General features: G+C 46.0%; 1 protein-coding gene across 1 annotated transcript in view; it reads left to right on the plus strand.

Annotated features, from left to right (window-relative positions):
- PER3 (period circadian regulator 3) overlaps positions 1–13,655 on the plus strand; it is a 58,682-nt gene that overhangs the window by 7,529 nt on the left and 37,498 nt on the right. Inside the window, 8 exon segments of the mRNA XM_082686553.1 lie at positions 1,306–1,354; positions 5,874–5,926; positions 5,929–6,015; positions 7,091–7,169; positions 8,699–8,805; positions 9,070–9,183; positions 9,186–9,225; positions 13,136–13,241. Of these exon segments, the coding sequence (XP_082542679.1) occupies positions 1,306–1,354; positions 5,874–5,926; positions 5,929–6,015; positions 7,091–7,169; positions 8,699–8,805; positions 9,070–9,183; positions 9,186–9,225; positions 13,136–13,241 (635 nt within the window).

The raw sequence follows: 13,655 nt of genomic DNA on the forward strand, positions 1-13,655 counted from the left end.
GGAATAGGTCCTGTTTATAAAAATCATCTCAAAAAGTTAGGAGTATTTTTGAGACATCCTTATCTTGCCATCATCCCTCCACAAGCTTCTCTGAGCCTTTCCTGGGGTGGTTTTGATGTTTGGGCCCGTTGGGTGTCTCAGAGCCACGAGTTCGGTGAGCTGACAGGTCAGCTCCGTTCCTCCTCACAGACGAGCTGTAAGGACAGTCTTCTGGTTTCAGAATTCCAGGACTGTGACTTCCATAGTGTTCTGAATTCTGAGAGTTGGATCACTGGTGCCTTTGAAACTGGGAGTTTTTGCGGTTTGGTTTTTCTGGTTTTTTTGTTTGTTTGTTTGTTTGCTCTTTTAATCATGTACATTTTCCCTCATCGTTCCAAAGCCCATTTTCTGACTCTTCTGTGATCTTCTCAGAAGTGCAAAGACCTGGACCACGTGCCCTGTCTTGGTTCCTCAGAGTTCTCATTGTTTTTGCTCCTTTGGTGTATCTTGTAAAACATCTCCTTGGTTTTAAGCATTTCCTTGGTTCCTGTAACTGAGGCTTTTTCACCCCAGTGGGCAAGTGCCCCAAAGATCAATTCAAGGCGCTCTAAGTAGAGGAGAGCTAAATAGTCGATAAACACTTGGGAAAAGGTTCAGCTCCTCGATCAAGGTAAATTAAACATTTTGGAATTACCACTTGACAAATCATTGAAATTAACATTGAAATCCACAAAACCAGCACAAACGTTGGCATGAGGCTGGTGAGAAGGTGTCCTTAGAGACCCTAGTGGTTGGTACGATCTTCTGTAGATCAGGGAGGCACTCCATGGTGAGAGGCCTAAGACAACCATGTCATTTCTGGGCCCCAACTTTGGGGATTTTGTCCAAGGACAGAAAACACTGAGACATTTCTGTATCCTGTACCTAAAGGCTATAAGTGGTCCAGATCGGCAGTTTTTGAGACCTGTGTGGACTATCACCATGAAATAGAACATGACCACCAAAGTAATTGTGTCCCCAGATCATTGCTTTGACCTTGGAAGGAGGAGCATGGGCAGTTTCAGCAGCTTGATGAGGGAAAGCCCTCAGTCCTACATACATATGCTTGCTGTCTCCCTGAGGGTCACAGCTAGAGTACCAAATCCCCCTGGAAAATACTGGATGCAACTCCATCTCAGAGGGAGGGCAGAATCCCTGTGTATCTCCTTTAAAAGGGCAGTTTCTTATTTGTCTGGGGATAATTGGAGTTTGTCTCTTGGACAGTGAGCTGCTCTGGCCTGTTGCTCTGGGAGGGGGTGATTAACGCTTTGTCTCTGTTTCCTACAGCATCTCAGTACGACTCCACTCCGGTGAAGTCCTTTTTCTGCAGGATCCGGTAAGTCTAGGGGCATGTGAGGGGCAGAAACGATGGGTTACACTCTGATTTGGGGGGGGCCCTTTTTAGATTCTTTTGTATTCAGCTAGCACTGGGTTCTTGCCACAAGAAGTTTGTGTTTTGATTGAGGAGAAGCAGCGTACACTCAAAATGACGAGATAATAAAGCAGTCCAGACAAAGAACAGAGAGATCATTCTTAGCCAGGGGGTGCTCGCGCTCTCTCGTGCTCTCTCTCATGCTCTCTGTCTCTCTTTCTCACTAGGAACCGCTGGATGATGTTAAGTACACTTTCAAATGCCCATTGTTTGGGAATCTGTTGGTTTTTGTTTGCTTTTTGACTCTTGGTCACACTTAAAATTAATTTTTGAAATTTTACTTGATTTAAAAAAAATTTTTTTTAAGCAAGTTCTGTGCCTACAGTGGGGCTTGAACTTGTGACCTGGTGAGATCAAGAGACACACATTCTACTGACTGAGCCAGCCAGGAGCCCCTAACTTCCTAAATTTTAAATAACTAAAGAAAGTAAGATACCTATGTGTAAGGGAAGGATTTAAAAAGTCCAGATGTAGTAAACTGGAAGAAAACTGACCCAAATTTTAATTGTGGTTGGTTTCTGATAGGATTTGTTAGTGATTTTTTTTCTCTTCTGAATTTGCTGTGCTATGTTCCTGTTACTTTTGCAATAAGGAAATGTGGTTCAGTGACATCACAATTGCCAGCGTGAGTACTGAAGTTACTAAAGGGTCCATATGTGGAAAACTAAAGAGAAAAGTCCTTGTAATGGACCAGTCAGCACTCCACAGGGTTGGAGCCCTTGAGCTCACAGCATTCCAGTGCTTGGGGAAGGCTACCCCAGAGACAGGGCCACAGGAGGGAGGGTTGTGTTGGTCCGTTCAGTCCTTCACAGAGGAACTGTTAACGAAGACCTTAGAACAGTGCTGTTTGTGTTTATTTTGCTAGTAAATATATTTCTTTGCCTTCTCCGAGCCAGGCAAGATTACAGGTGCAAAGTTCTGGCCCTCGTGGACCTTCCATTCTGTGTGTGGAAGGGAGACGGTTAACAAACAGGTACCTACGTGTGTGTCCGCTGGTGGTAAATTCCATGTGGAACAGTGAAGGGGAGGGAAGGAGTGGGGATTCTGGGCAGGAGAGAGATTACTAGTGTGTTCAGGGTGGTTAAGGAGTGTTCTATAATAAGAAGCCTGATTGGAGCCAGAGCCTGAAGGTGGTCAGGGAGCAAGCCATACCTCTACCTGAGGGGAGAGTGTTCCAGACAAGTGCAAAGGCCCTGGGGCAGAGCATGCTTGGCCTGTGGGGGAGTAACAAGGAAACTAAGAAGAAGAGTGGAAGGAGATGAAGAAACATGGACCAGACCACAGGGAGCTTTGACTTCCGAAGGGAATGTTTTGTTCAGGTTAATCATTTTTTTGAAAACTTTTTACTTTTGGAATTTGCAAAATAACATGGAAGTAGGGGAGAGAGTACAGTGCACTGGTACAGACTCACCATTCAGCTTCAATGACTTTAACCCACAGCCAGTCTTCTGTCGTATCTGTTAGGGTCCGTGATCAAAGGAACGAGACTGATAGAAAGCAAAGGTCAAGCAAAGCTTTATTTTGCTCCAAGCATCAAGAATCAAACTGACCGGTCAGGGCTGTCTCTTACGAAAAGGCGACGACGATGATCCCGACAAGGTCACTCCCAAGAAGGCCGCTCCGGACGAGGCTGCTCTAGACGAGGCCGCTCCGCAGATGAGGCCGCTCCGTGATCGGAGCCGCTCTCAAGAAGAGGCCACTCCGGACAAGGCCACTCCCAGGACCAGGCCACTGCTCGCTGAGGTCGCTCCCCGGACAGGGCCGCTCCCAAGAAGAGGCCACTCCGGACAAGGCCACTCCCGGACCAGGCCACTGCTTGCTGAGGTCGCTCCCCGGACAGGGCCGCTCCCAAGAAGAGGCCACTCTGGACAAGGCCACTCCCGGACCAGGCCACTGCTCGCTGAGGTCGCTCCCCGGACAGGGCCACTCCCAAGAAGAGGCCACTCTGGACGAGGCCGCTGCCCGGATGAGGCCGCTCCCGACGAAGAGGCAACGAGGACAGCGACGATGACAAGGAGGACAACCCGGATGACACAGACTCTGCCCCCCACGAGGCCACTCTGACCAGGCTGCCACCCAGAGGCGGCCACCGCTGCGGACAAGGCCGCTCGTGGCTCGGGGTGGCGAGGCATTTTGCAGCGAGGCTGCTGGCGGCTAGGGGCCGTTGGCGACTCCGACCGCTGGCGTCTCGGGGCTGCAGGCGTCGGGACCGCTGACAGCTTGGCCGCTGGTGTCTCGGGACTGCTGGCATCTGGGGCTGCAGGCGCCAGGACCGCTGGTGTCTCGGGACGCTGGTGTCTCGGGACCGCTGGCGTCTAGGGGCTGCAGGCGGCTCGGGTCAACCAGAGGTGGGACACCGCCAGCAGCTGGAGGCTACAGGCAGCTGGAGACTGCCAGCAGAGGGACCACAGGCGGTGGTTATAGCTCTTACAAGAGCTGTTACTGCTCTTCGGCTCCCGCAGACTCTTCCTTCTGCTCCAGCCAAGGGCTCTCCTGCTTCCTCTGACAGCCACGAACACCAACCTTTATGGGGTTGGCTGAGCCCCGCCCCTACACAGGTGGCCAATTGGATCTCAATTCACCCTAGTGGATATACGTGCGCCCCACCGATTGGACGTCTCCACCCAGCCTGCCCCGCCCCTACATCTGGGGTCCACAAGCAAGTTCCTCTGGGAGGGGCAGGCCCTTACAGTATCTACCACGGCCAGCTCCTCAGCCCACCCTCCCTCTGATGCTGAAGCAGTTCGCAGACTGCGGATCATTTCCTCCATCAGCATTTCAGAATGTGAGCAGAAACAGAAGGTGCTCGTTCATCTCTGTGATGCTCAAATGGTCTCGCTTGTGGCCAGCACGAACCCTTTCAGGTTCGCTCCAGTGCTGTGTAAGGGTACCCCCGTGGGCGCTGACAGCTGCCTTTGCTCTGGGCACAGCGGCCCATGCGCCACCTAGACGTGTCGTACTGCACATGTGGAGTCTGTCATTTCTCCCATGATCCCTCCTTCCTTGAGGTGGGAGACGGCATTACCGTCTGGAGACCAACCAGGCTTCACACAGCTTCTGGGAATCCTCAGTGGACAGAGACAGGCCAGTTGCATTTTTTAGAGGGACGCGGCTTGGCCTACGAGGACCTCGCCAGGCGCTGCGCTGGAGAAGGGGCAGGGATGGGGGGCAGGAGGGAGGGCCGGGAGAGAAGGGCCGTCACTGGGCAGTGGCAGCAGGAACACATGGACGTACCTTGGGGATTCCAGATACCTTTGTTCGGGAGAGCTGTTGGAGTTCATTAATGGATCAGTTTTGGGTGTGCAAGGAAAGAGCCGCTTGCCGGAGCGAGGAGGGAAGAGTCCGGCGCCTGGTTTTAGACAGGTTGATTGGCCTTGTCTGGTGGAACTTGAACTCTGCAGTGTTGTCGGAGCATCGGTAGGTGGGTCTGGAGTTCAGGGAGAAGTCCGGGCTGGAGACGGGTGCTCGGTTGGTCAGCGCACACAGAGCATGCAGAAGCCGAGACGGGATGAGCCTGGGAGATGCAGGCCCAGGAACAGGCGGGAGACGCAGGACAGCTGGTGGTCAGGGTCAGGGTCAGGCTGCTCTTTTCTCAAACGGAAGCAGGGACATGGGAGCGGAGGCACCAGGGTCTGCGGAGAGGCAAGGAAGCGAGGTGGGGGTGGGGGGGGGGAGCACCAGGACACAGGGAGATGGAGCTTCTAGGCAGCTGAAGACCACCTAAAGTGACTTCGGCCAGTGGTGGGAGAGGCAAGGTGTGACCTGTAGAAACAGGCGGGTATGGGTTCGGTTGCGGGCACGTCGCTACTAAGGGGACCACAGGGTGTCCAAGGAGAAATGTCCTCTGGGAAGCTGGAGCTATAAAACGGAGTGACAGGCCGGGAGTCGAGCTGCCCCTGCCCAGCTGGGCCAGGGCTCGGCCAGCAGGTTCTAACCCTGCTTTTCTGATGCCTGCTTTCCCCCACACAGCGCCCTGTGCCCATCCAGGTAGTCGTGAAGCTGTGTGACGAAGTCAGCCCCTCGAGAGAGTGTAGGTAGGGGTGGTGGAGAGCTGGCTTTGGGGGGCATGATCACAGGGAAACCTGATTGCTGTCATGTGGTACTTGGTTGAGGCATGTGAGGTAAGACCAGGAGGTCACATGATTTAGGTCAGAAGAAAAGTCATGGAATGGCAGGTTCCACTTTTAACCCACTAAGCTGGTTCCCCATAACTCCTCTTTTTTATTGGATAAGGAAGGAGTATAATTATCCTTGGGCATTGAAAACGTAAACTAACATTTCTTTTTAAAACACATTTAAACATTTTAGATTTGGGTAGGTCTTTTTCAGAAATCACCAAGAAGGCGTCTCTCAAGGCCTTGTTTCACGCTGGGCTCCCTGAATGCATCAGGACAGGTTACTCACCATCTCTGTGCTTTTTCAGGGGAGGCCAAGACACAGAGCAAGAGAAGCATTACTGCCCAGTCCGGATTATCCCCATCTGCTGCATGTACGTAGCTCTGCCCAGCTGGAATCTGAGCCCTGCTGTCTCATCCTGGTGGAGAAGATTCACTCTGGTTATGAAGGTAAGGCAGGAGGGCCAGCTTCTGGATCAAACGTAACCTGACAGCAGTGCAGGTAGGAGCAGGTGGAAGCCTGTTAACTGCAGCTGCAGCACCAGAAAAGAGTGCTCGAGGCTTCATGTTGGCCCTGAACTCTTGGGCATTTAGAGCTGATCTGCCCTGGTGTCTCTGTTTCCTGACCCTGACTTCTCCATAGTTGTCTCCTTCAAGGTCAGTGCGGCCTAAGATCTAAGCACAGACTTGGCCACTGATAACCTGGTCTGATCCAATCTGTACTGGTGACTGGTGGCCTCTGGCTTCTGCCGTGTGTGAAACGAGAGCATGGAACTTGGGGTCACCTGGGTGGCTCAGTCAGTTACATGCCTGACCCTTGGTTTCGGCTCAGGTCACGATCTTACCAATTGGGGGATCGAGTCGTGAGTCGGACTCCATGCCCAGTGGGGAGTCTGTTTGAGATTCCCTCTCTCTGCTTTTCCTCCCCACCCTCCCCCAGACTCTCTCTCAAGTAAATAAATCTTTAAAAGAAAAAAAAAAGAGCATGAAAACTGTTGCATAGTTTCTTATGAGGTCACAAGAATGAATTTGTATTTTTTAAGTATTCTGAAAGGCCTAGAGTGGAAGCTGTAGTTCTGTCCTCTGATGGCAGAACTATATTTCCAAATTCATGCGTTAATACAGAAGCACTGACCGTATGAGTTTTCTGACCCAGATTTTAAAAACTGACACCAAATTCATTGTACTTAGTCACACAGCACCACCAAATACCACCAGACCCCCCAGGCCTGACCTTTCATTTCCGCCAGCTCGGCCTGCTGGATTGTGATGAGGGATTCCGGGCACACAAACTCGACTTACAATGAACTTCAGTAGCCATTGCATTTTGAGCTAATCAAAATGTAGTTAGTAACGACAAGTATTATATAACATAACCGTAGCCTTGGCTTCTTGAAGGCCAGGCCCCCAAGTGAGGTTTCTACCGGTTCATATGAGATACTGTTCCCTCTTTAATGTAAGTGGTCAGTTAAGGGCATGACTAATTAAATATTTGCCTTTAGGTGAGTCTTTCTGTTTCTCGTAGCTCCTCGAATCCCGGTGGATAAAAGAATTTTTACCACAACACACACCCCAGGATGTGTCTTTCTTGAAATAGATGAAAGGTCAGTGCTTCTTTAAGCCTGGAAAAAATTTATTTCTGAAAATAGAAATATGACAACATTTACATTATGTTTATATATATCCACATTATGAAACAGATGTCTAGCCATTTGCATGTTTGATTTGTTAGCTTGAAGTTTATGTTTCAATGTAAGGATCTTGCGTGTTCTACTTATACAGTTTGCAAGTTGTGTTTGATTTGACAGTAGTCTGCTTTAGGTAAGTCAGGAATTGGTGTTCCATGTTACATAGGAGGACAGTGAACCTGGACATGGTATGTGATTGTCCTCAAAAGGAGACCAAAACTCTAACTCTGGCCTCCAGCTCCTGTACCAACATGATTTCCATCAGACAAGTGCTTTCCTAAAATACCTTTCGATGAAATGTTTCTTAGTCTGAAGTGAAGGGAAGAACAAAAGGAGAAATAAGAAGTGGTTTGTTTTTTTTTTTTTTTTGTAAAGCTAAGTTTACTTAATTTAAAGCATCAGTCATTTTGAACTGATGTCTTTTTTACTTTTTTTTGGTATTAAAGTGCTCTTAAAGAATCATGATAGCAGATAGTAGTCATTGCTTATTGTTTTTTAATACTTTTATTTGGAAAAATAAATACTGTTATCCCCTGTTGAGTACCCTCTGTTTCTTCCCATGTTTATTTTTGAATTTACTTATTCACGAAATCAGAAAATCAGGCATTCAAGTGCACCAGGGCACATGGAAGTGGAAACCAACAAAGTCAAAATGGTTGGCACAGTTATGATAGCTTTTCATTTTGATTTTTAAAAAATCTTACCATCTGAAAATAGGTTTATTTAATAATAGGTACCCTGAAACTAAACAGTAATTGATGAAATACTTTGTATCATGGAATCTGTAGGGAGTAAGAATATTTAGCTGCAGATACCCTGGTAATGGCTTAAATTCATTGTATTAGAAACTGATTGTGAATTTGGACTCACAGAAAACACTCATGGAGTCTGTTCTTTCAACTTGACCATGAGAGCTATGCATTCACTGCCTTCCTGTGAAGCTGCATTCTGCACATGTCTTTGTGTTCCTGGTGTCTGTCTGTTTCTACCTTCTGGAAGACACTGTTTCTGCACAGTTTTAATCGTGCTGGATAAATGTGCACCCTGATTTATTCACTTAACACCATCAGCATTCTTCTGCATTGCGATGTGACCTTTGTAAACTTTGTAAATTGGGAGGGGTGTCAGAGACCATTGTGGAACTTGCTAAAAATACAGATTTCTGGTCTTACTCCAGAAACTGATTTAGTTAGCCAGTAGTGAGACTGTGAATCATTTTCTAGAAAGTTCCATAGGCGACTTCAACACATGTCCAGTGCCCAGCATCTCTTAGATTGTGGAACCATTTCCCCATGATCCCTTTTATAAATGCTGGAATGATATCTTCTGCATGCCTTTTCTTTTTCATAGGTAGAATTAAGTTAAAAAGTATTGTTGAAAGTGTATAAAGTCTGAAAATTACTTGCTGCATGTAACACGCTATCTGTGCTCTATCTCTATCCCAGAGCAGTGCCTTTGCTGGGTTATCTACCTCAGGATCTAATGGGAACATCCGTTTTAGCTTATCTGCATCCAGAAGATCGTTCTCTCATGCTCCCTGTACACCAAAAAGGTAATGACCTGCTTCTTTATGGGAGGAAGATTTTCTGTAACGACTCCTCTGCTCTAATTTTTCATTTCATTTCATGTTAGAGCTTCTCATAAACTCTTTATCTCTAGAGTTCAACCTTTAACAAGTGAGCACTGTGTTGAAGCTGCTAAAACTATTTTTTTTCTGTATTGACATCTGAAGAACTTACAAATAAATTCCTAGAAAAAATATTTGCACTAAATATGCATTCAATAAATTCTAATCTTGTGGTATTATCTTCTACAGTCTTGAAGTATGCAGGCCACCCTCCCTTTGAACACTCACCCATCCGATTTTGTACCCAAAATGGAGATTATGTCATCTTGGACTCCAGCTGGTCCAGCTTTGTGAACCCATGGAGCCAGAGGTGTCTTTCATCATTGGTCGGCATAAAGTTCGAACGTAAGTCAGTCAGTGTTCATGGTTCTAGAAGACCGTTCTTACCAAATAGTATTTTTCCACACATGACTCCCTTTGACTCAGTTGACACATAACTAAATAAGGCACAGATTTTTTTTTTTTTTTTTTTGGTCTGCCAAGGACCTTGAAAGATTTCTACCTCTTTGCCCTCATGATTACCTTATGGAAACAGTCTAAGGAAATGGGCCTAAATATAGAAGAGCTTTATAAAGAAAAGATATATTTTGCACCATGTTCAATCATAATGGCAGACTTAGAGTAGCTTATATGTCAATCATTAAGTTCTAGACTATTTGTTTGACATGTTGTATAATTGGCCAAAGGAAATTTTTCCAAAGATTATATAACATGAGAAATATATATCAGATTTAAAAGGCAGCATACAAAATTGTTTATACTGTATGAATATAAATGTGTTCAAATGACACATAAACACTGTGAAGTAGGAAGAAGAAGAAAGGAAATAAAATACAAATTTTGACTCTGTGTAGGGTAATAGGGTGAGGTGTCTTTTGTGCGTGTGTGGGTTTTTTTTCTTTTCTGAATTTTAAAGTTCTCTTTAGTGACCATGTAAACCATTTTATATCAGCTTCTGCTGTCAAATTCCACTTATTTGTGTCCATTTTATCAAATCTTTATTTTTAAAAATTAGATGCTTTAGTTTTTCTTTTCCTGACAACATGGCTGACTCTAGCCTCTTTGATTACTGCTACTTGTCCAGTGGCCCACCTCTCTTGGAGCCTAAAATACTCCCAGTCCCTTGCCTTTTTGGCTTAAAATTAAAATTGACCTGTAAATTTCTCAGCTGGGCCATAGGTTCCCCTGTGGTATCTTTTGGGGTTTTTTTTTTTTAAGCATGGAAATTGTACTTAACTCTTTAGAATCATGCTAAGGTTGAGAAATCATGTCTTTTGTGTTTTGTCATACAGCTTTGTGCACATAAGCATAAAACTGAAAACATAGGTGTACCAGTTAAGACTTATTTTGTTGTGTTTTAATACTACATAATACAAGATACCTAACAATGGTGAAAAATGGTCCCAAGGTCCTCCTAGGTCTTTGTGCTTTGGGATTGGCTTCTCAGTAGAGCAGGTCTGGAACCTAATAGGAGAAAAGGGCTCCTTGCTGCCCTAACTCAAGAGACCAACTTCTGCTAGAAAACTCATGTAGTAACTAGGATCAGAAATATGACTGCCAAGTCAGTGTTATTCATGTTGGCCAGAAAGGACCCTTTTTTTTCCTGGTAAGGAAATCTGTAGGGAAAGGAAAATAAAATCAGGTGGTTGCTTAGTAGGACTATAGGAAACCCTAGAGCAAGTACGATTGCTCTCATGAGGTGTCCCCTGGGTGTCTGTCCATTGGTCTTTGTGCCCTCCCCGTCAGTGCCAGAGCCATGTCCTAGATGCCCCAATTGTCCGTTCAGTGTAATTACATGACATATGAAATTAACTGATAACGTAAGTACTCACAGTGTTTGCAATTAAAAAAAAATCCTATCAGCATTTTCATTTCAATTTCCAGAATGATGTGAGGGAAAAATTTAGTGTCTAGTAAATGTTCATTGCTCTTTTGAAATAATCATCCATTATATTTATACAACTGTTTTTACGAGTACTTATGCGTCACCTGCTATGCTGGGCATTGTGCTAGACTCTGAGACTAAGATGGTAGACCACACAGACATCATCTCCCCTGACCTGGGGCCCACAGTGCAGTGGGACCTAGAAATGGCATGTTGAGTGGAGTTTTGGCAAGTGTGAGGTTGAAATGGGAACAATGAGGGGGTACAGTGAGGGTGTTCAGCAGGGAACCTAGCCACCTCTCTGTGGGCATCCTCCAGATAATATCCATATACTTGGCGACAGAGTAACTTGTGTAGAGGTCACTTGAGGAGGAGGTTGGGAAGTGGAGAGAAGAACTAGGTTTTCTCCCTGACTCCTCAAGCAGTATCCTTCCATAGCCAGTGGCCTAGCACTCCATGGCATTTGCCACTTTAGGGTCAAGGCTGCATCTCCACAGCCTGCACATTCATTATCTCGAGTTATGTGATTACTGACTAAAGGTACAACCTGGTTTTGTAGAAAGCTTCACAGACAGGAATAGATCTCACAACACAAAGCAGTTGGTTCTATTTCTGTTCCAGAATTTCATTTGACAAGCAAACCAAATGTTTCTGGAATGTATCAAGCTCATAGTGCATAGCCATATTTATCATGGGTCAGATATAACCTCACCCCCCACTCCCGGCCAAGACTGCTCCTTCACTGATGGATTCATTCTTCTATGTGCCTGGCACAGCTGGAGGTACCAGAGAGGTGAACACAGCAGGCCAGAGAGACTGGCCCCACAGAGCTCACGTGCCAATGGGAAGCTGGGGAGAACGGGTAGCAGACGGGACAAGGGGGTGCTGTGTACAGTGTGTCAGGTGGTGCATTCAAGCACAGTTTGCCATGTATATTCCACATACATCATGCTGTGTTGATAACTATCGGTGGGCACAACCCACGGTCTGCATGCTAAAGAAGACATTGCCATGGGGCTCTGTCTCCAAAGGCAGAGCTCTACCTGACTACTTTTATGACACTGGTAATTAATAATTATTTCAATCTTTGGGAAAGTATCTCAGTTCTTAGGGAATTGGGTTGTGTGTCAAAAGTTGTGAGATACAGCAGGGTGGCAGAATAGAAGAGGGAAGGCACTGGCTTTGGAGTCAGGCATGTAGATTCAAACCTTGACTGCTGCTTTTCAGGTATGAGTGTCAGCAAGTGACCCAACCTCTCTGGCATCATGATGATTCTTGCTTCTTAATTCCTGAGTTGTGGGGACTCAGGAGATGACATGTCTGACTTAGTGTATCACGTTAATAGTTTTTGAGTTACTGAGGTACTGAGAGGCGATACACTGTGGTGGCAAAAGTGTACTCCAAAGCCTAGACTCTGGACCCTTCATGAATACCTGTTTAGACTTTACCAGCTAGGTGACTTCGAGAAGTTTTCAGCTCCAGTGAAAGAGAGCACTTGGAATGGTGCCTGGCACACTGTAAGGGTTTAGAAAATGTTATTCTTGCTGTATAAAAGTGGCATGGTTCCTGTCACATAGAAGGTCCTTAATGAATGTCATTTTCTTCTCTGTGATGTTTTCTGCTGGCACATCTAACTCTTGCTGTGTTCAGGTCATGGTTTTGAAATGCTCTGGTGTAAACAAGACTGCAGGTTTTGACAGCCACGGTTGCACCAAGAGTTGGGTTGCTGAAGTGATTAGGTATGTTAAACATCCAATGTTGTTTGGCTGACCGAGGGTCTTAAAAAATTTCTACAATAGGTTACTCAGTTAAACTTTGAGACCAGTTGTTGCAGATATTTTGGTATCTAAAGAGGTTACTCCTCACTGACTTTAGATTTTTGCAAAACAATGCCGACATAGATGTCGAAAGATTAGTGCTCTAGGGGACCCAAAGTAGCCTCATAACGTCTTCGTTTTTTTGTTTGTTTGTTTTTGCCTCCACGGATGGGATTTAGCTTTATATTTTCTTTTTTTTTTTTTTTTAAGATTTTATTTATTTGTCAGAGACAGAGGGAGAGCGAGCGAGCGAGCACAGGCAGACAGAGAGGCAGGCAGAGGCAGAGGGAGAAGCAGGCTCCCTGCCCAGCAAGGAGCCTGATGTGGGACTCGATCCCAGGACCCTGGGATCATGACCTGAGCCGAAGGCAGCTGCTTAACCAACTGAGCCACCCAGGCGTCCCATAGCTTTATATTTTCTATTTGAAGTCAAAGAGTTGCTCTGTACAAGTATAGATTTATTATTTGAACATTCTGTTTAAAAATCACTTTAGACTTCATTATAAATTAATTTTGAATTGCCTGACCCCATCTTCTGCTTGGCATTTCGCAGGAGTCCGCTGAATGAGGATGTTTTTGCTACCAGAAAAAGGAAGACAAACAGTCATGACAAAGACATAACAGACCTACAAGAACAAATTCACAAACTTCTCTTACAGGTAAAGTGAGATTTTAAAAAAGCAAACACAGAATTTCCATGATCGTGTTGTAACAGTCGATCTTAGCGAAGTGACCTCGCAAAAAAATATACCACAAGGGGGGTAGAAATCTTCACGCCCTGCGTTCTGGGAATTTTTATCTTCCTAGTTTTGTCGTTAGCTTCTTACTCATCTTGTTTTCCTTCTACTGAGAGGAGTAAATGCACAGCACATTCTTGTAGGATCGTCCTCTAACCGAGCAAACCAAGCCGGCAGGGAAGACAGAAGCGGTTCCTAAACCAGAGCCGCCTCCTTGTTTCCCGACCGGTACCGTTGCACGGAGCTGCAGGGCTGGGCTGCAGCATTTTTAAAAAAATGATTCCGATTTTAAAGGTGGGGACCCAGGGATGGCAGGTCTCCGCGTCTGGCTGTTAC

The sequence above is a fragment of the Mustela nivalis genome (assembly GCF_964662115.1).
Source record: "Mustela nivalis genome assembly, chromosome: 10".
NCBI lineage: Eukaryota > Metazoa > Chordata > Mammalia > Carnivora > Mustelidae > Mustela > Mustela nivalis.